At 42.3% G+C, this 27,997-nt stretch overlaps 1 protein-coding gene across 1 annotated transcript in view; it reads right to left on the reverse strand.

Annotated features, from left to right (window-relative positions):
* C7H19orf81 (chromosome 7 C19orf81 homolog) overlaps nt 1-16,074 on the reverse strand; it is a 53,672-nt gene extending 37,598 nt beyond the window's left edge. The window contains exons 1-2 of the mRNA XM_069201805.1: nt 16,040-16,074; nt 15,464-15,584 (exon numbers count right to left, since the gene is read on the reverse strand). Coding sequence (XP_069057906.1) covers nt 15,464-15,584; nt 16,040-16,074 — 156 coding nt within the window. The remainder of the gene's footprint in view (nt 1-15,463; nt 15,585-16,039) is intronic.
* Nucleotides 16,075-27,997: the final 11,923 nt, after the last annotated feature.

The following is a 27,997-nucleotide window of genomic DNA, read 5'->3' on the forward strand; positions in this document are numbered from 1 at the left end:
GCACATGGTCAAAATGCCTTTTCATTTCCATGGTAACCAGCATTTGACCATTTTATATTCATATATATAGCATATCAGCATTATTCCGAAGGGCTGCCTGAAGGTTTAGAAATCCTTTCTGCTTGAGACTCCTGTGACCAGAAGTCCACATTTTTATTGACCCTGTCAGAATAGGGTTTTCTCTACGCTCAGCTGTAGATTGTCGTATATAAATCATTTGCAGCCCTGTCACACCACTGTGTTGACCTTCAAAGTATAGCACAGTTTGAGGTTTCCAAGTCAGAATTAAAATAAAATGCTGGTTGAGACAAAGGTTTGGCAGTGTGAAACAGTTCTATTTTAGAGTGGCAGAGACATCTTGAAATAGTTCCCGGATGCAGTTTAGCCATTTCCACTCTTGGTGTTGCCTTGCCAAATATAATCTGTGATCTGATGTGGGAGACTACAACCGGCAACATACAAAAACATAGTTAAAACGGCATGTCACCACAATCGTTATCGTTTGTATGTATTCACACATGGAGAGCCGGAGTTTGCTCCAGTTAGCAAAATCCCTTCACATTTGTCATGTTAGTATGGCCATGTTGCCTCCAAAAATAATTTGAATGCCACCACTGACTAGTATTTGTAAATATTTCACTTTGGCCTGCACCTGAATGAATGTTGGACAGAGAGCTGTGGTGGGAAATTGGGTTGTTGGTTGGGGGGGAGTTGGGGGTGTGTGATCCTTTTCTCAAGCAACAGCCACAATCCCAATTAGGGTGAACACTAAAGTCACTAAATTAATCTGTGAATCTATGAAAGATACCAATAGTGGAGAATCACAATTACAGGTAAGTAACTTATTTTCTTCTCCAGTATTGGACCTTTCATAGATTCACTTGCTTTAATCAGAACAGCTAGCAGTTATAGTATTTATAAGCCAATCAATAACATAACTCAGTAGCAGACAGTGGGTATAAACATAATTAGAAAGGCTCACCTTATTGAAATAAATGGCATAACACCACCTGTCCCACAACCGCATCACTGCTTTGTATTGGTTCCAGGCAATAATGTTTTGTGAAAGTATGCCTGTAGTTCGATGACACTGCTCGACATATACTTTCATGAAGCACCCCAGTGAACGAAGCAGTGAAGGTAGAGACTGCTCTAGTAGAGTGAGCCTTAACTTTATTTGTCAAAGGTCTTCCGGCCTTGGAATGGCAGAATTGGATAGCAGCTGAAATCCATCGAGCTATGCTCATCTTGGAAACTGGCCCACCTCTACGGTGATTCCTATATGCTACTAACAGTTGGCCTGTTTTTCTGAATTGCTTGGTGCAATATAAATAATATTTCAGGCCTCTTTTAACATCGAGGGTATACAGCGACTCCTCCGCTGCCGTCTGTGGATTCGGAAAGAAAGACTTTAGTACAATAGGTTCCTTATTACAAAAATCCATAGGGACTTTGGGTATGAATCTGGGCTTGGTTCTGAGAATCACAGTATCATCTTTGAACTACAAGAAAGGTTTTTTAAAGCTTGTATTTAACTAACCCTTCTGGCTGATGTGACAGCCAATAGTAATGCCACTTTCCAAGTCAGAAATCTGACCTCTGCCTTGTGTATTGGTTCAAACGGAATCTTCATTAATTGCTCAAATTGTGTATTAGGCTGCCAAGTCGGAGAAGGACACTTTATCAGAGGGAAAACTCTGAACAGACCTTTAATGAACTGCTTTAATGACTCTATTAGACTATATTGAAGGTGAACCAGAAAATCATCTGTATCTTGAGATTGCCGCTAGATGTACTTTAATAGACGTGTAGACTAAACATGATTTTGCTAATGATAATAGGTAAGGCAGAAGTTGCTCTGGTGGTAATAAGATAGGTTGAATATCCGTTTTCTGGCACCATAAACAGAAATGCTTCCACTTTAATTTATATGATTTATTAGTGGTGTCAGCGTTACCTTTTGCAAGAATGTCTCTGCAGTCTTGAGGGATGTCTCTGCTTTTGAACTCGTGGTATTCAGGAGCCAGGCCGGTAGGACAGGTTCAGATTAAGGGGCATATTTATACTCCGTTTGCGCCGGAATTGCGTCGTTTTTTTTAACGCAATTTCGACGCAAAACTAACTCCATATTTATACTTGGCGTTAGACGCGTCTAGCGCCAAAGTCCATGGAGTTAGCGTCATTTTTTAGCGTGGACACCTACTTTGCGTTAATTATATGCAAGGTAGCGTTCCCTTCTAAAAAATCGACTCCAAGGCATGTGCGTCGGATTTATACTCCCGGGCAAAAATCACGCCCGGGAGTGGGCGGGTCAAAAAAAATGACGTACGGCCGCTTTTGCGCCGTTTTTTTTTAGCGCCTGCAAAAGGCAGGCGTTAAGGGACCTGTGGGCTCTGTAGGAGCCCAGAGGTGCCCTCCCATGCCCCCAGGGACACCCCCTGTCACCCTTGCACACCCCAGGAGGACACCCAAGGCTGGAGGGACCCATCCCAGGGACATTTAGGTAAGTTCAGGTAAGTGTTTTTTTTTTAAAAAAATTGTGGCATAGGGGGGCCTGATTTGTGCCCCCCTACATGCCACTATGCCCAATGGCCACGCCCAGGGGACAGAAGTCCCCTGGGCATGGCCATTGGGCAAGGGGGCATGACTCCTGTCTTTGCTAAGACAGGAGTCATTTCTATGGGGGTTGGGAGTGAAAAAAAATGGCGCAAATCGGGTTGAGGCAAAAAAATTGCCTCAACCTGACTTGCCCCATTTCTTGACGCCCAAGCCCCATATCCCCATACGCCGGCGCTGCCTGGTGTACGTCGTTTTTTTTAACGCACACCAGACGGCGCCGGCGGCTAACGCCGGCTAACGTCATTCAATAAATACGGCGCCCGCATGGCGCTTCAGAATGGCGTTAGCCGGCGCTAATTTTTTTGACGCAAAACTGCGTTGGCGCAGTTTTGCGTCAAAAAGTATAAATATGGGCCTAAGTACCTGGTTCTGGTTCATTGTCAATAGTGTCCTTAAAGGCTTCAGCTGAATGTGAATTGTCTCCGATAGTAGTAGCAGTTCTGTAAACCAGTACTGTCTGTGCCACCTTGAAGCAATCAGAATTACTTGAAACAGTTCTCTCTTCATTTTGCTAATAAGTCTGGGTATTAAAAGGATCAGGGGAAAAACATAGATTAAGATCCCTAACCATCTGATCAAAAACGTATTGCCCCACGACTCTTGTTGTAGTTGCTAGCTAGCAGAAAATTGGCATTTCCAGTTCTATTGGGTTGCGAAAAGATCGAGTGTCAGTTCGCCCCATTAGTGGAAGATCTTGTTCAAAGATGACTGATTGAGCTCCCATTCGTGGCAGCTGTTCTTGTTTCTGCTCAATGTGTCTGCCAAGATGTTGTGCACACCTTGGACATGTTCTGCCTGCAATGTTATTCAGTTTATTAAAACCCATTTCCAAATTATGGCCAATATTTATACATTTTAGCGCCGCATTTGTGTCATTTTTTGACGCAAAAGCAGCGCAAACTTACAAAATATCATTGCGTTTTGTAAGTTTGCGCCACGTTTGCGTCAAAAAATTACACAAATGCTGCGCTAAATATGGGCCTATGAGCACTTCCTTGGAAAGGGCCAGAGATCTTGGGCCTCCTCATTTGTTCATGCAGTGCATACTGGTGGTATTGTCTGTGCAGATTAACACTGACATGCCTGCTATTCTTGGCAGAAATGCTTAGAGACTTAATGAGATTGCTTTGCGTTCCAACCAGTTGATATGCATTTTCATCTGACACGAAGACCTTTTCTCACTTATTTGTAGGTCTTGCAATGTGCACCCTAACTTTCTAAAGGAAGCATCTGTATTAATTACATAGTCTGGTATCTGGGGTAGAAAGATTAGTCCTGATGATAGATTGCCAGCTTCTGTCCACCAAGGTAGAGCCTTTATCATGCTTGGAGTGATCTTGATCAGATTGTCAAAATATCCTTCTGCCTGATTCCATTGTTTGCCTAGTTCTTCCTGTAAAGACCTCATTCTCAGAAGGGAAAAGTGTATTAGCGAGATGACTGAGATCATCATTCTTAGAACAAATTTAAATAGTCATACTGAAAGGGACTTTCTTTCCAATGGCTTGTACGTTAATGCTATGAGCCTTTTTTGCCTTTTCTGCAATAAGAATGCTTTGTCTTGGATTGCATCTAAAACTGCTCAAAGGAACATCATTCTTGTTGACGGATGAATAGATGACTTGTGATGATTGATAGTCGGACCTAGGTTTTCAAAAAATGCCAGGTAAGCCTTTGTAGCACTTAACGCTTGACGGGCAGTCAGACCTTTTATCAGCCAATTGTTGAAGTATGGGAATACCTGGAAAGCCTTCCTCTTTAGGTGGGCTGCCACTGGTGCTATACATTTTGCAAAGATGCAGGGGGCTGATCTTAGGAATCTACGATGTTTCAGATGAACTGAGATATGAAAATAGGCATCCTGTAGATCTAAAGTGGTCATGCAATCTCTGTGATTGAGGAGATGCAGGTTGCCTTGAAGGGTTACCATGAGAAATGATTGTTTCCTAAGGTATTTGTTTAGTTTCTGGAAATCCAAAATGGATCACCATTACCCTGATTTATTTTTTATTAAGAAAAAACAGGAGAAGAAACCCATTCCTTTCTGCGAGTGGGGTACCTTCTCTATTGCTCCTTTTTGTAGCATGGTGAAAACTTCTTTCTGGAGTAGATGAAGATGAGGTAGGTGTAGCCCCTGTGTGGGAGTATTTGGCAGTTTTGTACGAATTCTAAAGTGTGTCCATAGGTGATCACATCCAAAATTCATTGGGTCCAATGTTATTTGCCGTCACTTATGTGAAAAGTTGGAAAAAAAAATTCTCCCACAAGTTATTGGTCTGAAAAAGGTAAAACCGGCACTTCTACAGTGTCCATGCTTTCTCACAGTGTATGTTGCTTGTGAGGTTTGTTTTCTTGTAGACTCTTGCTTCTTGTAAGCTGCTGCTACTCTAAACAGCTGTTGTTGATAGGAAGGTCGATATTGGTGTTGAAAGGGCTGATACTGTTGGTATTACTGGTAAGCCTCTCTATAGGAAACAAACCTCTTCTACATGCTCCTCAAAAAGGCGTCTTCCATATTTGAAAGGTGCCCAAGGATCTTGCTGTGTCTGTATCCGTTTGCAACTGCCCGTAAGGCATCGTTAACATGTTTTCTGAATAATGCCTCTCCATCATAGGGTATATCTCTTATTTTACTTGGACTTCAGGCCTGAATGACAAGGCCTTTATCCATCCTTGTCACGTCAGAACTGCAGCTCCTGCTAATTTTCTGAATCCAATTGATCCTATATCCATAGTTCAGTCTATTATTTCAGATGAGGCTCTTTCGCCCTCCTGAAGAATTTTCTCTGCTTCCCCTTTTTATCTTCCGTAGAAGATCCATAGGTTCAGCGATGTCCGACTACATTTGTCTATCGTACCGGCCCCATATGGCTAGCGAACTGGCAGCTCAAACTGTAGTTGCTGACATTGTAGAATGTTTTTTTACCAATATTATCCAAGTGCCTGTCTTCCCTTTCTGGCGGATTTGATATGGGTGTTTGAAGGATTCTTGGACCAGCATTGAGCTGCCAGAGTTACCACAAAAACTGGTCTCAGGTGTCCAACTAGATATGTAGGCGAGTTCTCTGGCACTATGTATTTCTTATCAATCCGTGGCAGGACAGCAGAGACTGTAGCAGGATTTTTCATAATATTTATGCCTTCTTCCCAAAGGTAATCCACTATTGGGATCGCTCTAATAGATTTCTTGGTAGGTTCTTTCAAGTCATACATGAAACAGATCGATTGCCTAACTGTCAAAGACAATTGAAATCTTTTCGAAGCTCTTTCCATGAGGTTGTGAAAACCTCCAAAGTCAATGGGTGGAGAGTCCAATGGTGGTGGAGGTGGAGATGGTGTCGGAATCAAATAGCCATCCCATTCTTTGGGAGTAGGTTGATTGTCAGAAATGTCCGTTCCTCTCTGTCATCATAAGAGGAGGATGGGTCATTGCAAGGAGGCACTGCGATGTTGGCTGCAGGAGTCATTCCACATGTTAGAGTTGGAGGTATAGGACAAGGACTTCTCGGAGTTGAAGGCTGAGGTGGAGGCATGGATTGTACTGGAGATGTTGCCTGAGGATGTTCTATATATTGTTTAGGCTTTTCCCTGTATTGTTGTTGACTTGGAATATAGTAATCCTCGTAATAATCTTCCTCATCCTACTCCTGATACTTTACGATCAGTTCAGAAGGACTATGCACCATTCCAAACAGACCCTCATCAGCTGAATCATTCTTATCAAGCAAGTGACTTGGCAGGGTCAGAGAGAATTTACTTGGCGATGTAATATCCCTTGTTGACGGCCCATCATTGTCAGCTCTGTGGCTGTGTCCAATGACAGCGGAAGCTTGTTTGCCAGGTGCTTTACAATCAATGATGGTGCTTTCGACAACTGTACGTTCGTCGATTGTGTCCTCATCGACATGTTGTTGTGGTTGTTGACGGTGTTGCCATCGATGCGGATGTTACCGTCATCGTCGCTGGTATTTTTCTTGACACTTATGTTGTCGGCGAAATTGTTTAAAGTCAGTGTCGATTTTGATGTTGACGGTTCTGAGGAGGACTTTTCTAGGTGCAAATTCAAGTTGGAGGAAGGAGTAGTAGGCTCTGACCTTGCAGTTTGTGAGGAGATTGTTTCTTTTTTCTCTCTGTGAGAACTATCTCTTGAAGACTCATGCAGAGTCTTTTTTAAAGATTTTCCTAGGCGCATCTGATGACCCTTGGTAATGCAACCTTTTTCTTTTTTGTGACCTTTCTTGAATGTCAGTTGAACCTTTACTATCCTCCTCAGAAAGAAATAACAGACCTTCTTGATTTTAATTTCTGCAGCCATAAGAGAAGCCTCCCTTCCTTAGCCTTAAGAGTTTTTGAGGAAAATTAGCTGCAGATGTTGTAGTCCTTTAACTTGTGAGCAGGGTGTAGGCAGTAGATACACTCCTTTTATGGGTCTTCAGTATGAAGTCTCTTTTTCCCACAAGATCCACAGGGTTTGAAAAATCCTTTTTCAAATGGCTCTGACATTTTTAATGGTCATTAGATGGGTGGCAGGTGAAGCCTTTTTACATAACCAAAAAGGTTCAGATGAATAATATTTGTTTGAAGAACTGAGTAGAGCTCAGGGAGACTCCCTTTCACGACATGTGGTATAAAATCTGAGGGAAGATGCCTCAGCCGGGAGTTTTCTAGAGGGTGCTGTTGCATGATTGGCTGAAGTTTGGTTCCGTGCAAAGGATGTGGAAAAGCTACTCAAATGAATGTATCTTATCAATTATAGGCTATGTGTACTTTGTCTTACTGCTTGAGAAGGTAGTATGGGACTCCCACTTTGACGATGGAAAATGATTCAAGCATTTGAATCTATGAAAGATCCAATACTGGAGAAAGAGGCAATTGCAAGAAAGCCTGCTGACAAAGGTACTACAAAACACCACCACTTATAACCAGGAATGTCATTGTTTATTGGATGTCAATTCAAACTACAGGATTTTTACTCAGGACCTTACTCAAAGATTTTAAAAAACATCAAAAAGGATTGTTGTGGATGCATTGACACAGGGTTGGATTAGCACAAATGAAGTGGATTTACTGGCAAATAACGACCCAAAAATACCCTTTTCTATAAGATCCCAAAAATTCATATAGTAGTAAGACCCCTTTGGGTCGTCCCATTGTGTCTGGAATTGGCTCAATCCCTGTACCACTTTCACAATTTAGTGACTATTGTTTACAACCACTGGTGCAGGTTATGCCATAATTCTCAAATGATGTTAAAGGAACCATCAGATTGAGTGACCTGATGCCATTCGATCCAGAATAAAATGTGTTGTTTGGACTCAATATCGAGTCACTGTACACTGGTATGCCCCAGAAAAAACACATTAGTGTGTTTGAAAATATATTATATAATGAAGATTGAAGATATAGAGCACTCAGGTAGTTCATAATTTTATTGATCTGTAAAGGTCTCACTACAAACTACTTCAAATTCAACAAAATACTGTACCTCCTCACCCATGGTACTTCTATAGAGAGTACTTTTGTCCCCAGTCTGGGTCGTTTGAATGCCCATGATTTTGAGACGCAGTACATCTCCTCTGTAATTAATCCATTAATAGAAAACATCTGTTTACAATGTAGGTATATAGATGACGACCTGATAATTTGTAAAGGTGACGAAGGAATGGCCACAAAATGTAATATTTGAATTAACACCTGCATTCTTTTTTTTTATTTATCCATAATATGTCACATACTGGTCTATCCTTCCTTGACCTTCAGATTGTACCATCTGGACACGTATTGACAACAAAAGTCTATCATAAGCCAACTGATACGAATTGTCTATTACACTATGAAAGTTTCCATCCTAAAACAGGGCAATTTTTAGACTACGGTGTAACACCTCAGACATTATTGGCTTTGATTCTGAAGTCAGATTATCGGCCAAGAAACTGCTGAATTGAGGTTATCCACAAAAGATCATTAAAAGGGCATAAAAAGTACAAGGAATAATAACAGGGAGACCTTGTTGGAGAATTGCTGAAGAAAGGAATGTGACAATCTCATGTGTGTAACCACATTCAATAGATTTTCCAACACTGTTAAAAAAATTATCAACAAACATTGGAGTATTGTATGCTCAACCAATTTACGGATTCAAAACCTATGTTTTCTTTCAAGGAGAGTTCAAGTATCCAGGATTTGGCCATTCACACTAAGCCATTAAATAAACAAACGTGGAACGAGAATACACTTAGGGACCTTGTCCTAGTAACGAGTCATTTTTCATGTGGCAGCTGTAACATCTGTAGTTTTATCACCCCCAGAAACCACAATGACGTAGGTCTAACAACACCATGGATCTTAAAAGAACATATGAATTTCAATTCAAAAGTAGTTATTTACCTAATCACATATCCATGCAAACTACAGTATACAGGTATGGCCAGCCGAAAAAATAAAAACAAGAATAAGCGAACACAGGAGCAAAATAAGATGCAATGGATCAGCTAGAAATGTAACTAATCATTTCCTTGAAGCAAAAAGCATCAAGAATGACTTGAAGTGGGTTCCAAATAGCCAGAAATAGCCAAAAAAAAAACTAAAAAATCCTACTAGAACATAAACAAAGACGTATGTACAGATTTGGCAGTTCACATAAGGGTCTTAATGATAAAATAGATTGGCACCAGACGAACATTTTGAAACACAATAACATATCCTGGGCTAGATATGGAAATACGGTCATACATGCATATGATATACCCAGCTTTTGGATCTTTTTATCATCCAAAATACTTCTAACATTCTGTAGAATATATTTTTGACATCTATATTCATTATATGTAAATTCAAACAATCAAATATGGTGGCCATTTGTTGGGGGCTCAATGACATGTATATGCTAACCTTTTTCAATCTTTGCAATAAATTGCCTTGTTTCTTTAATGCATACACATTTTTGTTTTAAATAGCCTTTTTTAAAACGTCATTGTATTCACAACATAATATGGTCATACAGTAAAAAGTTGTGGACAGAAGCAAAGCACTTCTTAGCCTGCAAAACTATCTTAGACCCCTTAAAAATGGCCGATTTTGTACACCTTTTTATGGTGTGAGAGATTCCCTCATGCCAACAAAGGCCTTCATAATAAAGTTTACAGTCTAGCGTCAAAGGTTACGTCATTTGTCTCTCTGTTTATGCTATGATAAAACTATGCCACAGCACAGGCTGAGTTGACCCATACCCGGGCATTGAAGCATGTTCCAAAATGGCCGCAATGACTATAGCACAAAGGGAAAGTGTTCATGAGCTACCTATGCAGCTCCATCATAGCGTGACTTGTATCTTGCGAGTGTCTGTTTGTTACTACAAATAAGCCCCGTACAGCCGTATCCAAGATTGGCGTAGCTAGGGAAGAAGGCACAAAATGTGCTGTTGGTCTTTCCTTGAAGACTGGAGTAAGTTTTGCCACAGATATTAATATGAAAGCTTTCTTCGCCTCTCTCAATTCAGAGACATTGATCTATGGTGGACTAACCTCTCCGAGTACAGCAGTCAGATTTGTTTGCTTGATGCAACTTCTGTCTAACCTAATGACTACTTGACCAATTTCTCCACACGTTGATGGAGGATTTTCGTGGAACTTTTTTAATTGACTATGAGGCACGTTAAAACAATCGTCTGTATGTGCAAAATCTATGTTCTCTTTTCCGAGGGTGTGACTATAGAGCGCAGCCCCTTCTCTTCGCCGGGAAAAATGTGTCTAATCTAGTGGAAAGATAGAGTCATATTGTTATTACATTTGATTATGTTATTATACAACACACATAACAATTTACAGCGAGCATGCCTGGAATGGAACATCAGTGTACGCTGTGCCCACATGTAGCTGCACTATTTTGCTACTGAATTCTAATACAGAATCTTAATTCTGTGAGGTGCCAGGCAGTCCTCTGTTTTCCACAGAATGTAGCCTAGAAGGAATTTCCTCCACCCCCATAAATAAGTGACCTTGCTGGTAGGAGACAGGGCATGCGAATACACAGGTCTAGTAGACTTTATTCACAGGTAATTCGTATACAGGGACAGAGACTTGTATAGGTCCTGAAGCAAGTTGTAGGCACATCTGGCTCTGGTGAGACGTCCGAAACAAGTAGACCAGTTCAGATGGTAGAGTACTAACAGCCCGATCCATTGCTGACACCGAACTCTGTTATCTCTCATACCTTCCATATAATCAAAATAACCAATAACAAACCATCAGATCGGGTTACTGAGGACTGTTTACCTGTATTTTCTCTGGCATTAGCGAACTGTCTCTGTTAAAATTAAATAAAAAAAAACACACTCCCACCAGTGTCACCCAGTTGGACTCAAATGAGTTTAAGTGTGGGAATGCCCATGATTAAGCATGTCACATCATATGAGTGAAGGCCTTGCTATTCCCAGTGGTATATCTGACACAATTTGGTGCTTTCAGACAAGCCTTATTCTTTTATTTGTGAGTATACTAATGTTAGGGAGGACGGAAGAATAGGTCTTCAGGATCTCTCTCCGCTTTCATGAGATTTATATAAAGATTCTCCGAAGGAGAACCCAGCAGCTCTTAACGGGGCCCAGGAGAAAACATGCCAACCTAAGTTTCCAGTGGGGGGCTTTGACCCTCAACAGTGGAGGGTCATTGAGCAAAGTGCCAAACCCAGTAGCAGGCACTATAATAAATCACAATGCCTTTAAGATCACATTCCAAAGCCCTCAATCATGGCTCGTTAACAGGTTTTATAACGGGCCAAGAGTGAAAGCTCTGGAATTGTGGCTGATGGCAATGCGAGTTTCTCACAGCGCCTGTCAGTGGGCCAAAAAGATACAAATATAATTAAAAATGTACTCACCCATGCTCCTCGTCCTTGTCTTGACTGAAGTCATCCCAATGGCATCTCATGCAGCATCAGCCTGCAGATGAGCAGCATGAGAGCAGCACCAGGATTGGCTGGAGCTGGCTTCCTCGACGCTCCAGCAGGCAGAAGGGGCCTGTGCCTGCTCTACACCCTGCTGCTAAAACAGCAAGGTGGAGAGGTTTACACTGAGCATATCATGCTGGCCATCGCAAGACAGCCGGTCAACGTGACTGGTGGGGTGAGCACCACTCCCCTGCTGCCAGTCAGGTGCAATGCCCCGTCCCAAACACTGCTCGGGCTCGGAGCAGTGACAAATAAAATGGTAATTCATTTTATTATTCATTTTTGCTGCACTGGGAGCAGAGGGCCGATGCTCCTCCACCCTAATGGAGGCGCCGCCACTGTAAATTTCTATAAAAGGACGGAGAGAGAGAGGCGAAGCCCAGAAGAAAAGGAAATATGGTCTTTCATTCACACATCTCCAGAGTCAGTGACTTCAAGCATGCAGCTAGTTCATTGTCACATGTCCTCATATAAGCATGCTGTAGTAACCACACTGAAATGACACAAGCGAGTGTGAGGGGAGTGTTTTAAGGACCCCTTTTAGGGACATAGATAAAAGACCCTACAGCCAGTGGTTAATTTGAGCCGGTGGTTGCAATTGGAGTCCACTGCCACTCATGTTTGGGGACCGGCTATTCACAGCTTTTGGTCCAGAGCAAGAGGTAGAAAAAACAAAAAGGGAGGAAAAAAGAGGATCAGAAAGATGAAAAACAGTGACAGGAGAAAACAATGATGAAATGGAACTGAAGGACTGTGATGGGGCAGGGAGTGTCTAGATGTGCATTAAAGGGGCATGAGGTGGAATCATGACTACAGCCTTGGTATTAGATTCCCTGATCTTCGAAAGTGCTGCTCTTGGGCACCGGCACCTATTGTTTTATAAATTAAGCACTGTCTACAGCAATTACGTTGAACTGGTACTGCAATCGAAGTGGAGGTTACCAAATATTCACCACTTTCTGTGATAATGAAATAAATAGCTAAATTGGGATATCCTTGATCAGGTAAAGTCTCTTTGCCGAATAGTTTCTTAAATTTGGTCTATGGTCACAGTCAGAAGGTGAAAAAAGTAAAACGCATGGGACTTAAATTGTTAAAATGCAAACGATTGCCAGATTGTAGCGCTGGAACATTTATGTGGTCAGCTACATGATCCAATCTGCCTAAATGATGGCTAGGGTACAGCAAATCCAAAGTAGCCCCTCTTTTCCTCGGTCTGCAATGCACAGACCCTACCACACCAGCACAAATGTCACTCCACTGGCGTCAGCCTATGCAGCAGCAGAACTGACTACTCTCTGCCTAAGCCACAACCTATGCCACCATTTTCACTGTACCATATCGGATGACAAGGTGCCTAATTTGGGGTACCAAAACAATCTCTGGGTGCCCAACAAGACGTAACCATTTGGTGGTAGATTTTTGCATATTCGATACAGTTCCTTCTGAAGTGCTCTTTCAATTCCTTTCCCCAGTGAAGCAAGCTTTATGGAAACAAAAAAGGATTAAAAAAACAAAAGACATATTCATGCAGCTAACTGCCTCCTATCCACCGGAGCTACAAACAACGCGTTCCAGTGAATCCATCAAAAACTTTTAAAACACAAACCATGAAATTACCCCATAGTTATCCCATTTCACCTTCTATCTACATGAGCATTGGGATGGCCGCCTGTCACTCTGAATACTATTCGCAAACGACAAATAAAAAATAATGAAAACAAATCAGAACTATTAGTTGTGTCACCCATTCCCACCTTGTTACCAGCTGACGTTTACGAGGGCTGTATGTTCTCCCGAGCCTGATGGTAAATGTGATCACAGGGATGCTTCGCTAACCACTTTTTTACATTCACGGATGTGGCTCTCTGCTGGTAATGCAGCAGGAAGCCACACCTAAGCTTAGCAACTGGTTGTGCCTCAGTGTGCTAAAGAAATCTGTCTGGTCCACAACAATGCCAAGCTACCCCAAACTACAGTTATCCAAGTCAGGTACACTTACACCTAATTTGACCATGACCAACCGCATTAACAGTGCAGCAGCCACTGCCATCAGCTTCTACCCTAGTTTCTAATCGCCATCAGGACTCTAGTTATATATGAAGAGATCATGCCCCAGTATTATGAAAGATGCTCATGCAAATAAATGAAAAAAAAATACATGTTTCACAAACCCATGACTATAAAGGAAGGTGCTTAAATTCAAGGATGAAATGTGACAGATTCACAAAGCATTACAGTGGCCTCCAATCAAACAAGAGCATTCTTAAAGACACTGGAAAGCTATTAAGTCAATCTGGTCACTCCAGGCATGATATTTGTCCACTGTAATACAAAAGAAGTCAACTTTAAAACCACATGTACTAATTGGTCGGTTTGGGAAATAACAATTCGGATTGAGTAGCAATCCGATCGGCCTCATTAAATTTCATCAACTTGGGTTGCAAATTGAGACTCAGTCCAATTGGACACAATCAGAGGGGTTGTGGCCTCTAAGGCTAAGCAGATCACTATGTCTGTAATTAAATAAATACTTTTTTGAAATTACTACTTGCTTACCTTAAAAGGAACAGGACTATCGGCCTCATTACAAGTTTGGTGGTCACACTGAGGGACTGCCAAACTCGCAGGGAGGACGCCACCTCCATGGCGGTGGCGTACCCCCCACCCTGTTACAATCTTCCCGCCGGTCTGACCTGTGGGAACATTGCAATAGAGCGTTCCTGCAGGTCAGACTGGCAGTAACAGTGCTACGGGATAGCACTCAGCTCCCTTTTAGGAGCTGAGTGGTACCTTGTAGCACACAGGGGGCTGACCAGCTGCAAAGCAGACAGTGAGCATTCCCAGGGTGCTGGGCATGAGGGGGTGGACAGTGACCCCCACCACACCCTCACCACCAGCTTTTCCAAGTCGGTGAAACTGCCATGGAAAGGCTGGAGGAGAGGGAAGTTGTAGTCAGCCAGGTAGCACTGAGTTCAGCGCCGCCCTGGCTGAATACAACTCTGACTGCCATCATGCCATCGGTATCAATGTTCCCGGCGGGGATGGCGGTCCCCTGGCGAAGCTGTCCACCAGGGTTTTAATTGGGCAGTTGGACCGCTCAGAGTATGGCGGTCCGACAGTCAACGCACATGTGGCGGTCCTCAGACAGTCACACTCATAATGAGGCCCTATATATTTTTTGAAATATTATTTTTAGAACTGGCAGTGGTCCACTGGGCTACTGACTACTCACCAACAAACTTTTTTTTATAATTCACAAAGGGGAAGGGGTCCGGAAAAGACCCCTTCCCTTCTGCACATGGGTTACATCCCACCTCAGGGTATGTAACTTTTCAGTAATTTTTGCCACTGCAATTTAGTCACAAAACATTGATACGTTTCAAACTGATTTAACATTTGGAACATTTACTGACACCTAAAATGGATTTAGTACACTCTAAACCATGCATGGACTCCATACATCCCCATGACTAATGTATGAACTCCCCACCGTTCACTGCAAAACTGGCTATTTCCAAACAATCCACTTCTAGAACCAAATCTGTACATTCATCCAAAAATCTCTAATCCACATCAGCAAAAAGTATTTTGATAGTTAAAACTACACAAACCATTTAAAAAATGCAGTATGTAAAATGGCAGATTCCAAATGCCTGCCACCTCAACTGCTAGCCCTAAATGGGAGCTCCCAGATGTAAGGTTTCAAGCTGCTTGACCTCTAGTTAACATTAATCTAGAGCCCAATCCTTCACACAGACATTCACACACACTCCACTCCCCCATATAATAAGCATACTTACACAGATAAAACACACACACGCACGCACTCCACTCCCCCCATATAATAAACATGCACGCACAGATAAAATGCCTAGTCGATATTTTCTAAACTCACTGTGCATTCAATGCATAGGGTGAGAGGCTGAGCTGTTGGGGGCTTCTCGAATTTCCGTATGCAGGGCATCTCCATGTCCAGAGCTTCATATTCCAGGATGATCTGCTTCAGGTGACGTTTCCTGTCAGAATGTAGGACAAAAAGTGTTAAATTTCAGCTGGCAACGCCTGGCCTGCCACGTGGCCCATTATCATGTTGGAGGATTTCTCCACATCGGTCTTGCCACAGTAAAGTGCTGTATTTGCATCTCCTTCTCAGAGCAGCACATGCAGAGTTTCTGGGAGGACTATAGAGGAAGAAGGCAGTGTTTTCTTATGCACTGGGAGCAATATACAAACAGTAGAGACAACTAAGAGGCTGTCTGTTTACACACCTTAACACACCTCCAGAGAGGCCAGCACATGGCATCTGTGAAAAGTCACCATGACATCGAGAAGGAAGGAAATCTGGAAGAAGATTAGGAGCAGGTCAGCTGTGCTCTCAAAGGGGTTGACTGATGACAAAAAGGTGCCTTTGGAGTCTGTCAGTCTAGCTGACACCCCACTACCTCTCCCTCTTTGTCATCACAGCCTTTACCTTATAAGTAGTTCGTCCCTTTCTACAGACACCATCTACGTAGTTCTTAATTTGAGCAGGTAGTTTCTAGTGCTCGCCACCGGCAGTTAATTGTCAAGCTGGGCACTTATGGCAGTCTGCCACATGGTGGCGCTTTCTGTCTAATTTAAAGATGATCAGCACAACAGTTGTTTCTTAATTCAAAATACATTAAAAAGGACTAATAGCTGCTGCCCAAAACATCTTTACAGGGTTGGGAGCTTGAAACCAGTGGCGTAACCAAACTTGAGGGACCCCCCCTGTAAAGTACCTTGAGAGGGCCCCCTCCGCCAGGAACCCAGTCAGGGACCTGCAGCCTGCGCACTGCTGGGGCTGCAGGGGCCTTTGTTACACCGCTGCTTGGAATAGTCTGCATTGTTATACCTGTATCATGTGATGGTTAGTAGTTGGTTGCTTCTGTCACTGGCAGCGCTGCAAGGGTCAATGGGTGATGAAAGTTGCAGGGGCCTCTTGGACGGCCCTGGCACTTACGTTTTTACAAATGAATTACTGTGTCTGCCTAACAGACCGTAAATGCAAACATTTCACACTTTGAATAGGAATCCGCCTGTAGCCAGATACTCCTCCTGACCTAGAAAATAAGGCAGTGACCCCAACCCTCCTCATCACCGCCCCCCCCCCCTTCTCGCATAGCCACACTGACTTCCATTTGTAACATATTATTATTATTATTATTGTAAATAATAATAATAACGATAATAATAACAATAGTAATAACGATAATAATAATAATGATAATAATAATAATTATTGTAATAACTAGTGCGAAGGCCCAGAATAGTTTTTGTTGCTCACTTCTGTACTCACTGCCGGTGCATTAAAATACTGACCCATAACCGAATACCCTTTCAGCTTAAACCTGCACACTGCCCAGTGCATGTACCTCAGTCTGATCTACCACATATCCACCTTTCCCAGCACAGACGGTGTGCTGTTCTGCCAAGTACCTCAGTACTGACCTCTAGCACTGCTCTGCCGAATCACATTATTCTAGACCTGCTGTCACGAGGCAATCACACATAGTGCACTGGGTTTTAAACCCTGCGGCTGGGCTCAGACAAAAATCACATCTGCAGAAAGGGTGAATTGAATACTTGTATGTGTCAATATATAAAGCAACTGTCACTGATCCTAGTGATTCCTAATAGTTCTTTCTCTAGATGACATAGGAACAGAGTCCAGGGGAGCTAAAATTACTTTCACAAGATCACTCAATATGGTGACGAGAGGATGCATGACTTCATATGTCAGAAAACAATCAAAACGTGTGTATTTGTGGAAGGGGTAGTATAAATATTGGGTGTAAATGTTGGTATGTCTTACCACCTGTTTATCATTTTTGGAATTAACCCTGTATTAGTATTTTATGTTGCTTTCTTTTATGTTGTTTTTCATTATTCTTCCAACACTATAGTGAATGCAAGATGAACAAACTGTGTAAAATTATATCAGGTTTCATCCATGTTCCTGCCGAGTGTTCTTTACCATGGAACATTTGCCACCAATCATCTCAAATAATCTTTAAAGTAGAGGTTACTAAGCATAACGAAGCAATACCAAACAATTATCTGCAAAATAGTTCCATTTATTCCCCATTATACCAAGGAGAACCCGATCCCTGTCACTCTTGTTATAATTGCCTGGGCTCAATCCCCTCGAAATATATACAACCCTAATTCACAAACGAAGCAGTAAAACTACACTCACATTTTAGATCTAGGTTTGAGTGTAGGTTTTCTACTTTGTGCTATTTATGAACAAACACAATTTGCAGGGAAAGCTGTCTGGTGCATCTTTCCCAGCAAATTTCATGGAAAATCATGTATTCAAACCAATGAAGTGTCACTTCCATGCATGTGGCTGCCATCAGCCTTCCTGAAGTAGCAATCCGAAGCAGACAAAAGGAAGACCATACCTAGTCTCTTTCTTACCCTGAACAACAGAAAATGCGGTCCCAAACCTCACTCTTACCAATCACCAAAGAGCACTTCTAGAGAAGAACTGATCAGCAGTTCTTTGCTAACAATGCCCTCATGGATTTTCTATAAGAAACCCTTTCTCTGTCCTCTTCACTTCAGTGTATGGGTCACCACCCCCAGCCACAGGGATACAGGCAATATACTTCCACTGTCTGGGACAGCTATCCTCATCCTCAATCTTGTGGCATGCCAAACCAGTGGCATTGCAAATATTATCCCACTGGCTCCCACTGACTCAATCATAGTCCTGCTACCATACATGTGATACACAAGCACCGCACATACATACACACACTCATGACATGCATGTAGAATGCCAGTGCAAGGTTCTGGCACTAAAGCAGTGAAACTTACATGAGTAACTTAATAGACCGCACTCTCACTGACAAAGGGAAAATGGTCTGGTCACACTACAAATTCGCAAACCACAGTACGTTGTCACTACCATTTACATTCTGCATCGGGGTAGGTACTATAGGCAAATGCCTATGTGGTAATGTGGGTTGGAATGGGTAGAATACAGAATGTAGATCATCTAGCTGGGGAAGTGGGGTTAGAATGTTACAGTGGCAGTTAGGGTTTGCAGAGAAGCTGTACAGTGCACATTTTTTTCTTCACTGGGATTCGTCGTGGGAGGTGATTGTGGGCCGTCGGCAAAGGTAATTTGACGTGTTACCTATGCGTAATGTTGCAGTAACAACTAGAACGTGCTAATACAGGAGTGCAGCTGGCAGCCATTTCGGAGGAACTCCTTGTTGTTATGGCAACAAATCTGATCTGGTTTTGAGGATGTTTTAATGGAAATAACTCTGCCTTTGAGCAACGGCAATTGAATTGAATTTGTTAATCATTCTTTTGTCGTTTTTGTGATCTTTTGGTTCACATTGGAATATTTTTTTTATTTTTCAAACAACTTTTATTGTATTATTTTTGTTGTTGTTGTTGCTAAGTGGATGGAACAGGTGCAGCTGGCATTTTTTTGAGATTTTGGAGTCAGATTGAAGTATACTTCTGACGCTATTATATAAAGTCATTATGTCGAGCATTCAACCACCACCATTTTTCCTTGCTGAACCTGGTGAACCTCCTATTCAATGGGAACTATGGATTGATTTATTTCAGGCTTATTTGGAGGTTTTGGAGGCTCAGGAATGCTCTCCCGAAAGACATTTAGCTTTACTGAAACATAGGTTAGGTGCCATTGGCTTGAGAGAATTTAAGAACCTACCTCCAATCGACAATGTTGGAAATGTTGATGTTTATCAGCTTGCCAAGAGCAACTTCATGAACGAAACAGCAGGAAGATTAATGTGTAGTACTGGAACGCAACTTGTAGCTGCTCTTAGAGGTTTAGCGGTTACTTGCAATTTTGAACAAATGTCTTATGACCAAGTTTTGCGGGATCAGATTTTAATGAAAACAAAATGTCGCAAAATCCAGGAGAAGTTATGATCATGTGGAAGCGACTTGTCCTTGAAAAGTGCTATTGATGTAGCACGAACAATGGAAGTATCTGAGAAATGCATTCAAACTGTGAGGAAGAATATGAATGATTCTGAGCTTGGTGTAGTTGGTGTTAGTGATGTAACTAAGGACTCAAAAGGAGTTGAGAAAAAAATTGAAAGGAAAAGAGGTGTTACTAAATATTGTTACAGATGTGGTGCTGGGGACCATCTAGCCAACTCTAAGAAGTGTCCTGCACTTAATAAGCTGTGCAATCTATGTACAAAAATGGGACACTTTAGTAAAGTATGCAAGAGAAGTATGAAGGAGGATTAGTCATATTTCGAATCAAGACGACCCTGACTGTGCTAGAATCCAAGAGGTTGTTTTGAGTGTTTTACCTGATGGTGAAGAAATTCCACCGGATCGGCCTTCTGGGTTACCTACTTGTAAGTTATGTATAGATGGTATTGAGGTTACTGCCATGGTTGATTCGTGTGCGTGGTTTGCAATCATGTGTATGAGTAGGTTTAGGAGCCTGTGGCCTGGTAAGGAGTTAATATCTTCTGATGTGAATCCTGGAAGTTATACAGGCCACAGAATTCCTATAGTTGGTTACACTAACGTACACATTGAGTTTGGGCGTAACTAGTGCAAGGGCCAACTGTATGTAGCTGAAAAAGATCAGACAATTTTAGGATGGCCACACATAAAGGAATTAGGCATTAAAATTGATTCTACGAAACCCTTTCCAGTGTATCTGGCATTGGAGAGTACTTTTCATGGGGAGTTGCAGTATGACAAGTTAGACTAGTGTTTTCCCACAGTATTTTCAAAATCTTTGTGTAGACTGAAGGGATTTAAACACAAGATTATATTGCAAGAAAATGTACGTCCCGTAAGGCATAAATTACGCAATGTTCCTGTAAATTATAGACCAAAACTAAAGGAATTGTTGAAGGACTTATGCGACAAAAAATGTAATTGAACCAATTGAAAGTTCTGACTGGATATCTCCAGTTGTTTTATCTCTTAAGGGTAATAGAGATCTCAGACTATGTGTTGACTTAAGATCTTCGAATGAAGTGATTTGGGTTGATACGTTTCCTTTACCAAATTTACAAGAATTGGTATCATCTGTGTGTCAAGCCGCCATCTTTTCCACCATTGACTTGTCTAGTGCATATCACCAGATTGAATTGGATGAAAGCTCAAGACATTATACTGCATTTATAACGACTGAAGGTGCATTTCAATACAAAAGGATGCCTTTTGGCCTTGCTAGTGCATCTGCTGTCTTCCAAAGGGAGATGAGTAAGATTTTCAGTCATGTGCATAATGCCAAGGTGTTTCAAGATGATATTTTGATATATGGCAAGGACAGATTGGAGCATGATGAAGTTCTTAAGAATGCTTTAACCTTACTTTGCAAGAATGGGTTGACAGTGAGGAAAGACAAGTGCAAGTTTGGTCAATCTCAGGTGGAGTATTTAGCTAATGTCATTTCCCGTGATGGAATTCGTCCTAAAGTAAGTCATGTGAAAGCTATTGTTGATGCTCCTGAGCCGGAATGTAAGGAGCAATTGATGTCATTCTTGGGTCTCACTGAATTTTATTCACGTTTCATAGAAAATTATGCAACCAAAGTGGAGAATTTGAGGAAGATGTTAAAGAAAAATGTTTCATTTGTATGGGGGCATGAACAATCAGAATGCTTTGATTGCATCAAGTGTGAAATTGTGCAAGCACCGTGTTTGAAACCGTTTGTAATGAGTGCTGATTGTGTGATTGCAGTGGTCACAAGTAATTATGGCATTGGGGCTGTTTTATCACAAAAGAATGGGTATGAGAAGTGGATTGTAGCTTATGCTTCGCGCACACCATCCCAATCAGAGAGGAACTATTCTGTGATTGAGAAAGAACTGTTAGCAGCTTCGTGGGCTGTAGAAAGATTTTGGATGTATGTATGGGGGAGAAAGTTCAAATTATGTACAGACCACAAGCCTCTAGTGAATATTTTGCAACCAGGTGGTGGGAGGAACTCATCTCCTAGACTAGCAAGACGCTTCCAAGTTGCAAATGTATTTTTTCGAAGTAGAGGACATACCTGGTAGAAGCAACTTTATTGCTGATGGATTGTCCAGATTACCTGTTGATGATGGATACGTGGATATGGAATGCGATGTTGCATACATGCATGCTGATGCATTGTCTGGATTGGAAGCGAATGGTGAATCAGAACAAACTGTGTTAACTGAACAAGTATGGGAGGAAGAAATGATGAAAGATAATGAAATGCAGTTGATTAAAAAGTATATAAGTAATGGTTGGCCCAGTGAACGATTGTTGAGGGGTGAATGTGCAGCCTTATGGAAACTAAAGGACAAACTTAGTTTAGAGGGTGGTGTAATTCTGAGAGATGACAGAATAATTCCCCTGAAGGGGGTACGTGATATTATTGTAAGAAGGAGTCATGTTGGTCATAGAGGGATGTCTAGGAATAAACAGCAAGTTAAAGAATTGTTCCTGGTGGTCAGGTGTGGATGTGATGGTTGACAGGTTTGTAAGAAATTGTGCTATTTGTGCTCAAAGTGACAAGAGTGCTAAACCTTGTTCTGCACCGTTATTACCAGTTGAATTACCAGATAGGCCTTGGAGGAAATTGGCTATTGATTTTATAGGTCTGTTTTCTACTTTGCCTATGAGGGAGCCATATGCTATTGTTTTAATAGAATATTTTTCTAAATGGCCAGAGGTTGAATTCATAAGCAAAGTCTCCACAGAAATTGTCATAGAATTTTTGGAAAATATATTTGCAAAGAAGGGGTTGCAGAGACGCTGGTGTCTGATAATGGAGTACAGTTTACTTCTGCAAAAATTGCTGCATTTCTGGAAAGGAATGGTATCAAACATGTGAGGGTGGCTTTGTATAACCCTTCCTCGAATGGTCTGGTTGAGAGGTTTAATAGAGTTGTTAAATAAACTGTACAATTGGTTTGGAAGTTGAGTATTCCGTGGAGGGAGGCTTTAAGGAAGATGCTCTCTTCTTACAGAGTATCTCCACATTCTGTGACAGGGAAGATGACTTTTGAATTGTTAAGGGGAAGGAAGCCGTCTACTGGTTTGGTTCCATGGTGGTTAATGGAAAGAAATCGTGTGAAATTTGAGGTAGAATGTGATGTGGAGAAGAGAAACAAGGTGCTGGATTTTCAATCGCGGGTTAAGTCCCGCCATAATGTCAGATCTAGTCTTGAAAGCGGGGCAAAGTGTCCGTGTTAAGATACCAGGATTTGTGGAAAAGGGGAAATCTCAATGGTCTGAACCAAGGAAAATTGTGAAGGTTTTGAAAAATGCTGTGAAACTGGATGACGGTAGAGTATGGAATGTAAGATGATTGTCAGTATGTAGGGGAGATCCAAGTGTTGAGAGTAAGCAAAATGTGGAATGTATGGAAGAATGCAACGAGTATTTGTTTGGGAATGATTTTGACAATGGTTATGGAATGGCATGTCATAACGCACAAGCAAGTGTGGGTGAGGCTTTGCGCCGCAGTGGGAGAGATAGGAAGGTTCCTACTTATTTAAGAGACTATGGGGGTCATTCTGACTTTGGCGGGCGGCAAAGGCCGCCCGCCAAAGTCCCGCCGGCAGAATACCGCTGCGCGGTCAAAAGACCGCCGCGGTAATTCTGAGTTTCCCGCTGGGCTGGCGGGCGACCGCCAGAAGGCCGCCCGCCAGCCCAGCGGGAAACCCCCTTCCATGAGGATGCCGGCTCCGAATGCAGCCGGCGGAGTGGAAGGGGTGCGACGGGTGCAGTTGCACCCGTCGCGATTTTCAGTGTCTGCGTGGCAGACACTGAAAATCTTGGTGGGGCCCTGTTAGGGGGCCCCTGCAGTGCCCATGCCATTGGCATGGGCACTGCAGGGGCCCCATGACACCCGTTACCGCCAACCAGGTTCTGGCGGTCAAAACCGCCAGAACAAGGCTGGCGGTAAGGGGGTCGGAATCCAAGCAGCGCCGCCATGGAGGATTCCCTTGGGCAGCGGGAAACCGGCGGTACACCGCCGGTTTCCCGTATCTGACCGCGGCTGTACCACCGCGGTCAGAATGCCATGGGAGCACCGCCAGCCTGTTGGCGGTGCTCCCGCGGTCGTTGGCCCTGGCGGTCCATGACCGCCAGGGTCAGAATGACCCCCTATGTAACCAACAAATGATGTGTTTACTTATTGTATGTTACTTATTGTATGAACTGTTGTATTTCTATTGTGTTCTTGATCTAGGTCTTTATCTTAGTTGCTGGTTTTTGTTTGTTCTTTTACATTGAACTTTTGTTTGTATTTTTATTGGGAGAGAGGTGTGTGGTAATGCGGGTTGAAATGGGTAGAATACAGAATGTGGAACATCTAGCTGGGGAAGTGGGGTTAGAATGTTACGGTGGCAGTTGGTGGCGGAGATTGATTGCAGAGAGTCGGTGCCGATTTTGATGTTGATTGTACTAAATAAAGGCTGTCACGGAATACCAGGACCCGCTTCTTACCTTCTATTCTCACAGCCTAGTATGAGGGCATGTCTGAGAAGAGGTTCTGGGGACAAGCTTAGGCCACTGCATATACACTAGGTTAGAGTGATGCCAGGGTAGAAAAAAAGTCAGGGTATCAGTTTCACATGCAGTCATCCAAGGCAGAGGACATACTCGTCCCAACAGCAAGGCAATGACACATGCCATTTCCCTCTCTCTGCAACTTAGACTGCCACATTCCATCTCATCTATAGGCCTGCCAGGCAGAACAAGGAATTAATTGATGAATTATCAGATGTCCTCACCACCTCACCCATCCGACATGCCCACACCCCACCCTCTTGGGTGACTTCAACCTCCCAAACAATGCAAGTTTTTCAAAACAACAAGAGACATCCTCTTCACCCTCATCAATACATTCAATGAGGTATAGCATATCACACAACCAACACACTCCAAAGACCACATCCTCAATATTGTCTTCTCAGCATCACAAAACATCCAATGCAAACCACGCATACACTTGGACTGGACTGACCATTCTGCCATCCATATCTACCTGCTTAGCATAGTACCAACAACCCACGGTCAACACAACCAAGAAGACCAAACCATCAGATTGTTCACAGACTTCTCAATAGACAACCTAATGCTGGGACTCACCACTCACTCCACTAGCTCCACGTCTAATGCCAATACCCTTCTAAATAATTTCAACAATCTATTGGAAGCTATAATTACAATATGTAAGTGCATCCCAATGCCTTTAAGCTCCCTAGTATTCAAAAGATCTTGCTGATAATAAACTATTAATTCACAGACAGGAAAGAAAATGGAAGAAAAACAGAACTCCTGAGGACCTCTTGATACCGAAGGCCCTTTATGCAACACACACAGACAGCTCATCACATCAGCCAAAGGAAATGACTATACCATCACCATACTATACACATTACCCCTTTTTTGCTCATGGGGGTGGGCCAGTTGATGGACTCATAGTAGAATTCCCTTTTATGATCTTGAATCCAGATTTTGACACTTTTATTACTTAACACCAATTTTATGGCCTTTTTTGGCCTTTACTATCTTCATTTTTTATTTAGTTTTTTTTTATCTTCCCGCTTAATATGTAATAGTTAGAGTTTTTCTGTGGTGTTTAGGTTTGGGCACCATTACGTCAGGGTACTCTGTAACAGGCTCTTTATTAGAACATTGGTGATGACTTAACTTTCCTCATCCTTTTCCAAGATGGCGGCCGCCACCACTATTGGGTGGTGGAGTCCTATTTTTATGTCAATGCCTTTGACTACGTGGCCTCCTGTTTAAATAGCCCTGTTCCCCGCTCCGAAGTTAGTTCCAGATTTGCGGAGCAGGGGTAGGTTCTATTGGACACCGCGATCCTCGCACAAGTAAGTGCCCTCCTTCCGAAGGATCCTCGTACAAGTAAGTGCCATTCTTTTATGGCATTCAGGGCCCTCTGAGATAATGATCCTTTCTATGTGGCTCAACCTTATAGCATGTTTTACGATTAGGGATGATGCAAAATCTTCCACATATCTATGATGAAAGTGCCGTTTTGCTTTGAGCTATACACCATTACGGCACCCTGGGACCTTGCATAGAGTAATTATTACATGACTACGACATCTTGGTTAGCCGATGATGGGTTTGTTTTGATACCTGCGTTTTTAATATGTTGTTTGCCCCTTGGAGGGAGATGTCATTTATTGTTCTATGGATCATTTTATCTTGGGTATTATATCCATACCTTTCACGTATTATTAATTAATATCTTGGTGGGAGCTGTCAACTATCGAAATATAGAAGATTTATACTTGTTGATAAGATTTACCTGCACCTCCCTAGGTCCGTAGGACATTACTATTATACTACCGCAATAATTTTGGGGTCATACCAGTTACAATCTGATTTCTAATTTACCCATGTAGTATATGTATTATCTATAGTGTGTGGTGAGGATTTATGTCTCAATCACCTGTTGACACCGACATACACTAGGGATAGCAGTACATATGATTCAATGCTAGAATCCAGGCTTTGTATATTTCTTTGATAGATCATGCTATTTAGACAGAAGAATATTTTGTTTACTTATACTATTCTATGAGGTTAACCATAGATATACTATAACTGTCTGTCTATTCTTTCTATACTCCAGACGTGCTGATTACTGTATTGGCTGGATCACGTATGTTCTTCGCTATCCCCTAAGGGGCCCATCCTTTAATTTGAGGGGGGTAGGAAACAGAGCTTTTTTTTCTATTTAGAAGTGTACACGTCACATAAGCACCATTAGGGATTTTCACTAAAGTTCCTTTTCACACTGGCATGTACTTTTTGCACTTTATGTAACTGAAACTATTGTGTTCCCAACAAGTATGTTTTCTTTCTAGGTACCTGTATCGCATATTCAACACACTTTACTATAACAGTGAGTATTAGGTATGACTATTTTGAGGTCCTGACGAATCGCACCTGGATCTGTATAGACTGATTAAAGCGAGAAACATGTTGACCTTTTCAATTCAGGCAGTGTAGGGATGTCCAACTCTGCCACACAAATACTTGATCCCTAAACTATAGGGCTCATTGACATCAGATACCAAATTTTGAATAGGGTAAGACAGACATTATTCTTACTTCCCCTGATCTCATTGATTTTTTAATCTTGACAGAGGTCCACATTTTCAATAAATATTTCACTATATGGTCCTCCTAGTCAATTTTAACAGCTCACTTTACCAATCCCACATTTCTGCATTCACCACCGGCAATTCTCTTCAAAAGATCTCCGGCAAAGAGCCCCCACAAGGGTCCCATAGGACATTGCAGTGCCGGTCTGACGAGGAGCAAAGCCCGATGATGAAGCATATCACCAATTGGCGGGTGAGGGCTCTTGTTCCAGATTTGGGATATTCATAGGTTCCATTACTGATCTCTCCTGGACTATGGGAGATTGATCATACATAGATCAATATTTGTTTGGAACTGTGCATATGTTTTTCTTTGATTTATATGGGAGTATCGTGCACAGGACCATGTTCTTTATGAAACCTCCCTCTTAAAAGCCCTCCTTTTCGTTCCTGACAGCCTTGAAAGACCCATCTCTCCCAGATCTGGCTGATATAGTCAAGTCCCTCAAAAACACTTATTATGAAGATGATGTCTTACTATTGTACTTCCTCAAAGCTGGCTCTGGAAATGCTCTTTTACTCCTAGTTACCATTGTCAATGACTCCCTCACTCACGGCATATTACCAGAAACTCCTAAGACTGGCCAGATCCTCCACTCCTGAAGACATCTACACTAGACCCTGATGACCTCACCAGCTAGAAGCGCATCACTCATCTACCATTCATTGGTAAGATCATTAAAAAAGCAGGCTATGCCCGACTCCAAAATCACATCAATGCCAACCATTTTCTGCACATCTACTAGTGTGGCTTCATGTCACACTGCAACACAGAAATCACTACCTTACGCATCGTAAATGATGCCCTCTTGACCATGCATAAGGAATATTCCTGCCTCCCGAAACTGCTGGCACTCTCAGCTGTGTTTGACACAGCAGGCCACCCCACTCTCATTCACACCCTTGAGTCACAATTGGAATTCACTGGCAATGTCCTTCAATGTCTCTCCTCTAACTTTTTCAATCAACTCCAATTTATTCACATTGGCACCACCAAGTCACAAAAGTTCACATATACAGTCTCTCAGAGTTCCATATTGTCTTCGGTCAAATTCTACCTTTACATGGAGCTGCTTGGAGCTCTACTGACAGATAACTGCATCAAGATTCACCAATATGCTCTACTCTCTACTGCTCTAACTCTGAAAGTATGTACAGCTTCAGACATCCAACGCCTCAAACACTGCTTGCACATCCTTTAGATCTGGATCCTAGGCTTACCTGAAGCTAAACCCAACCAAGACAGGATTGGTGTTATTTGCCAA

This window comes from Pleurodeles waltl, chromosome 7 (genome assembly GCF_031143425.1).
Source record: "Pleurodeles waltl isolate 20211129_DDA chromosome 7, aPleWal1.hap1.20221129, whole genome shotgun sequence".
Classification (NCBI taxonomy): Eukaryota; Metazoa; Chordata; class Amphibia; order Caudata; family Salamandridae; genus Pleurodeles; species Pleurodeles waltl.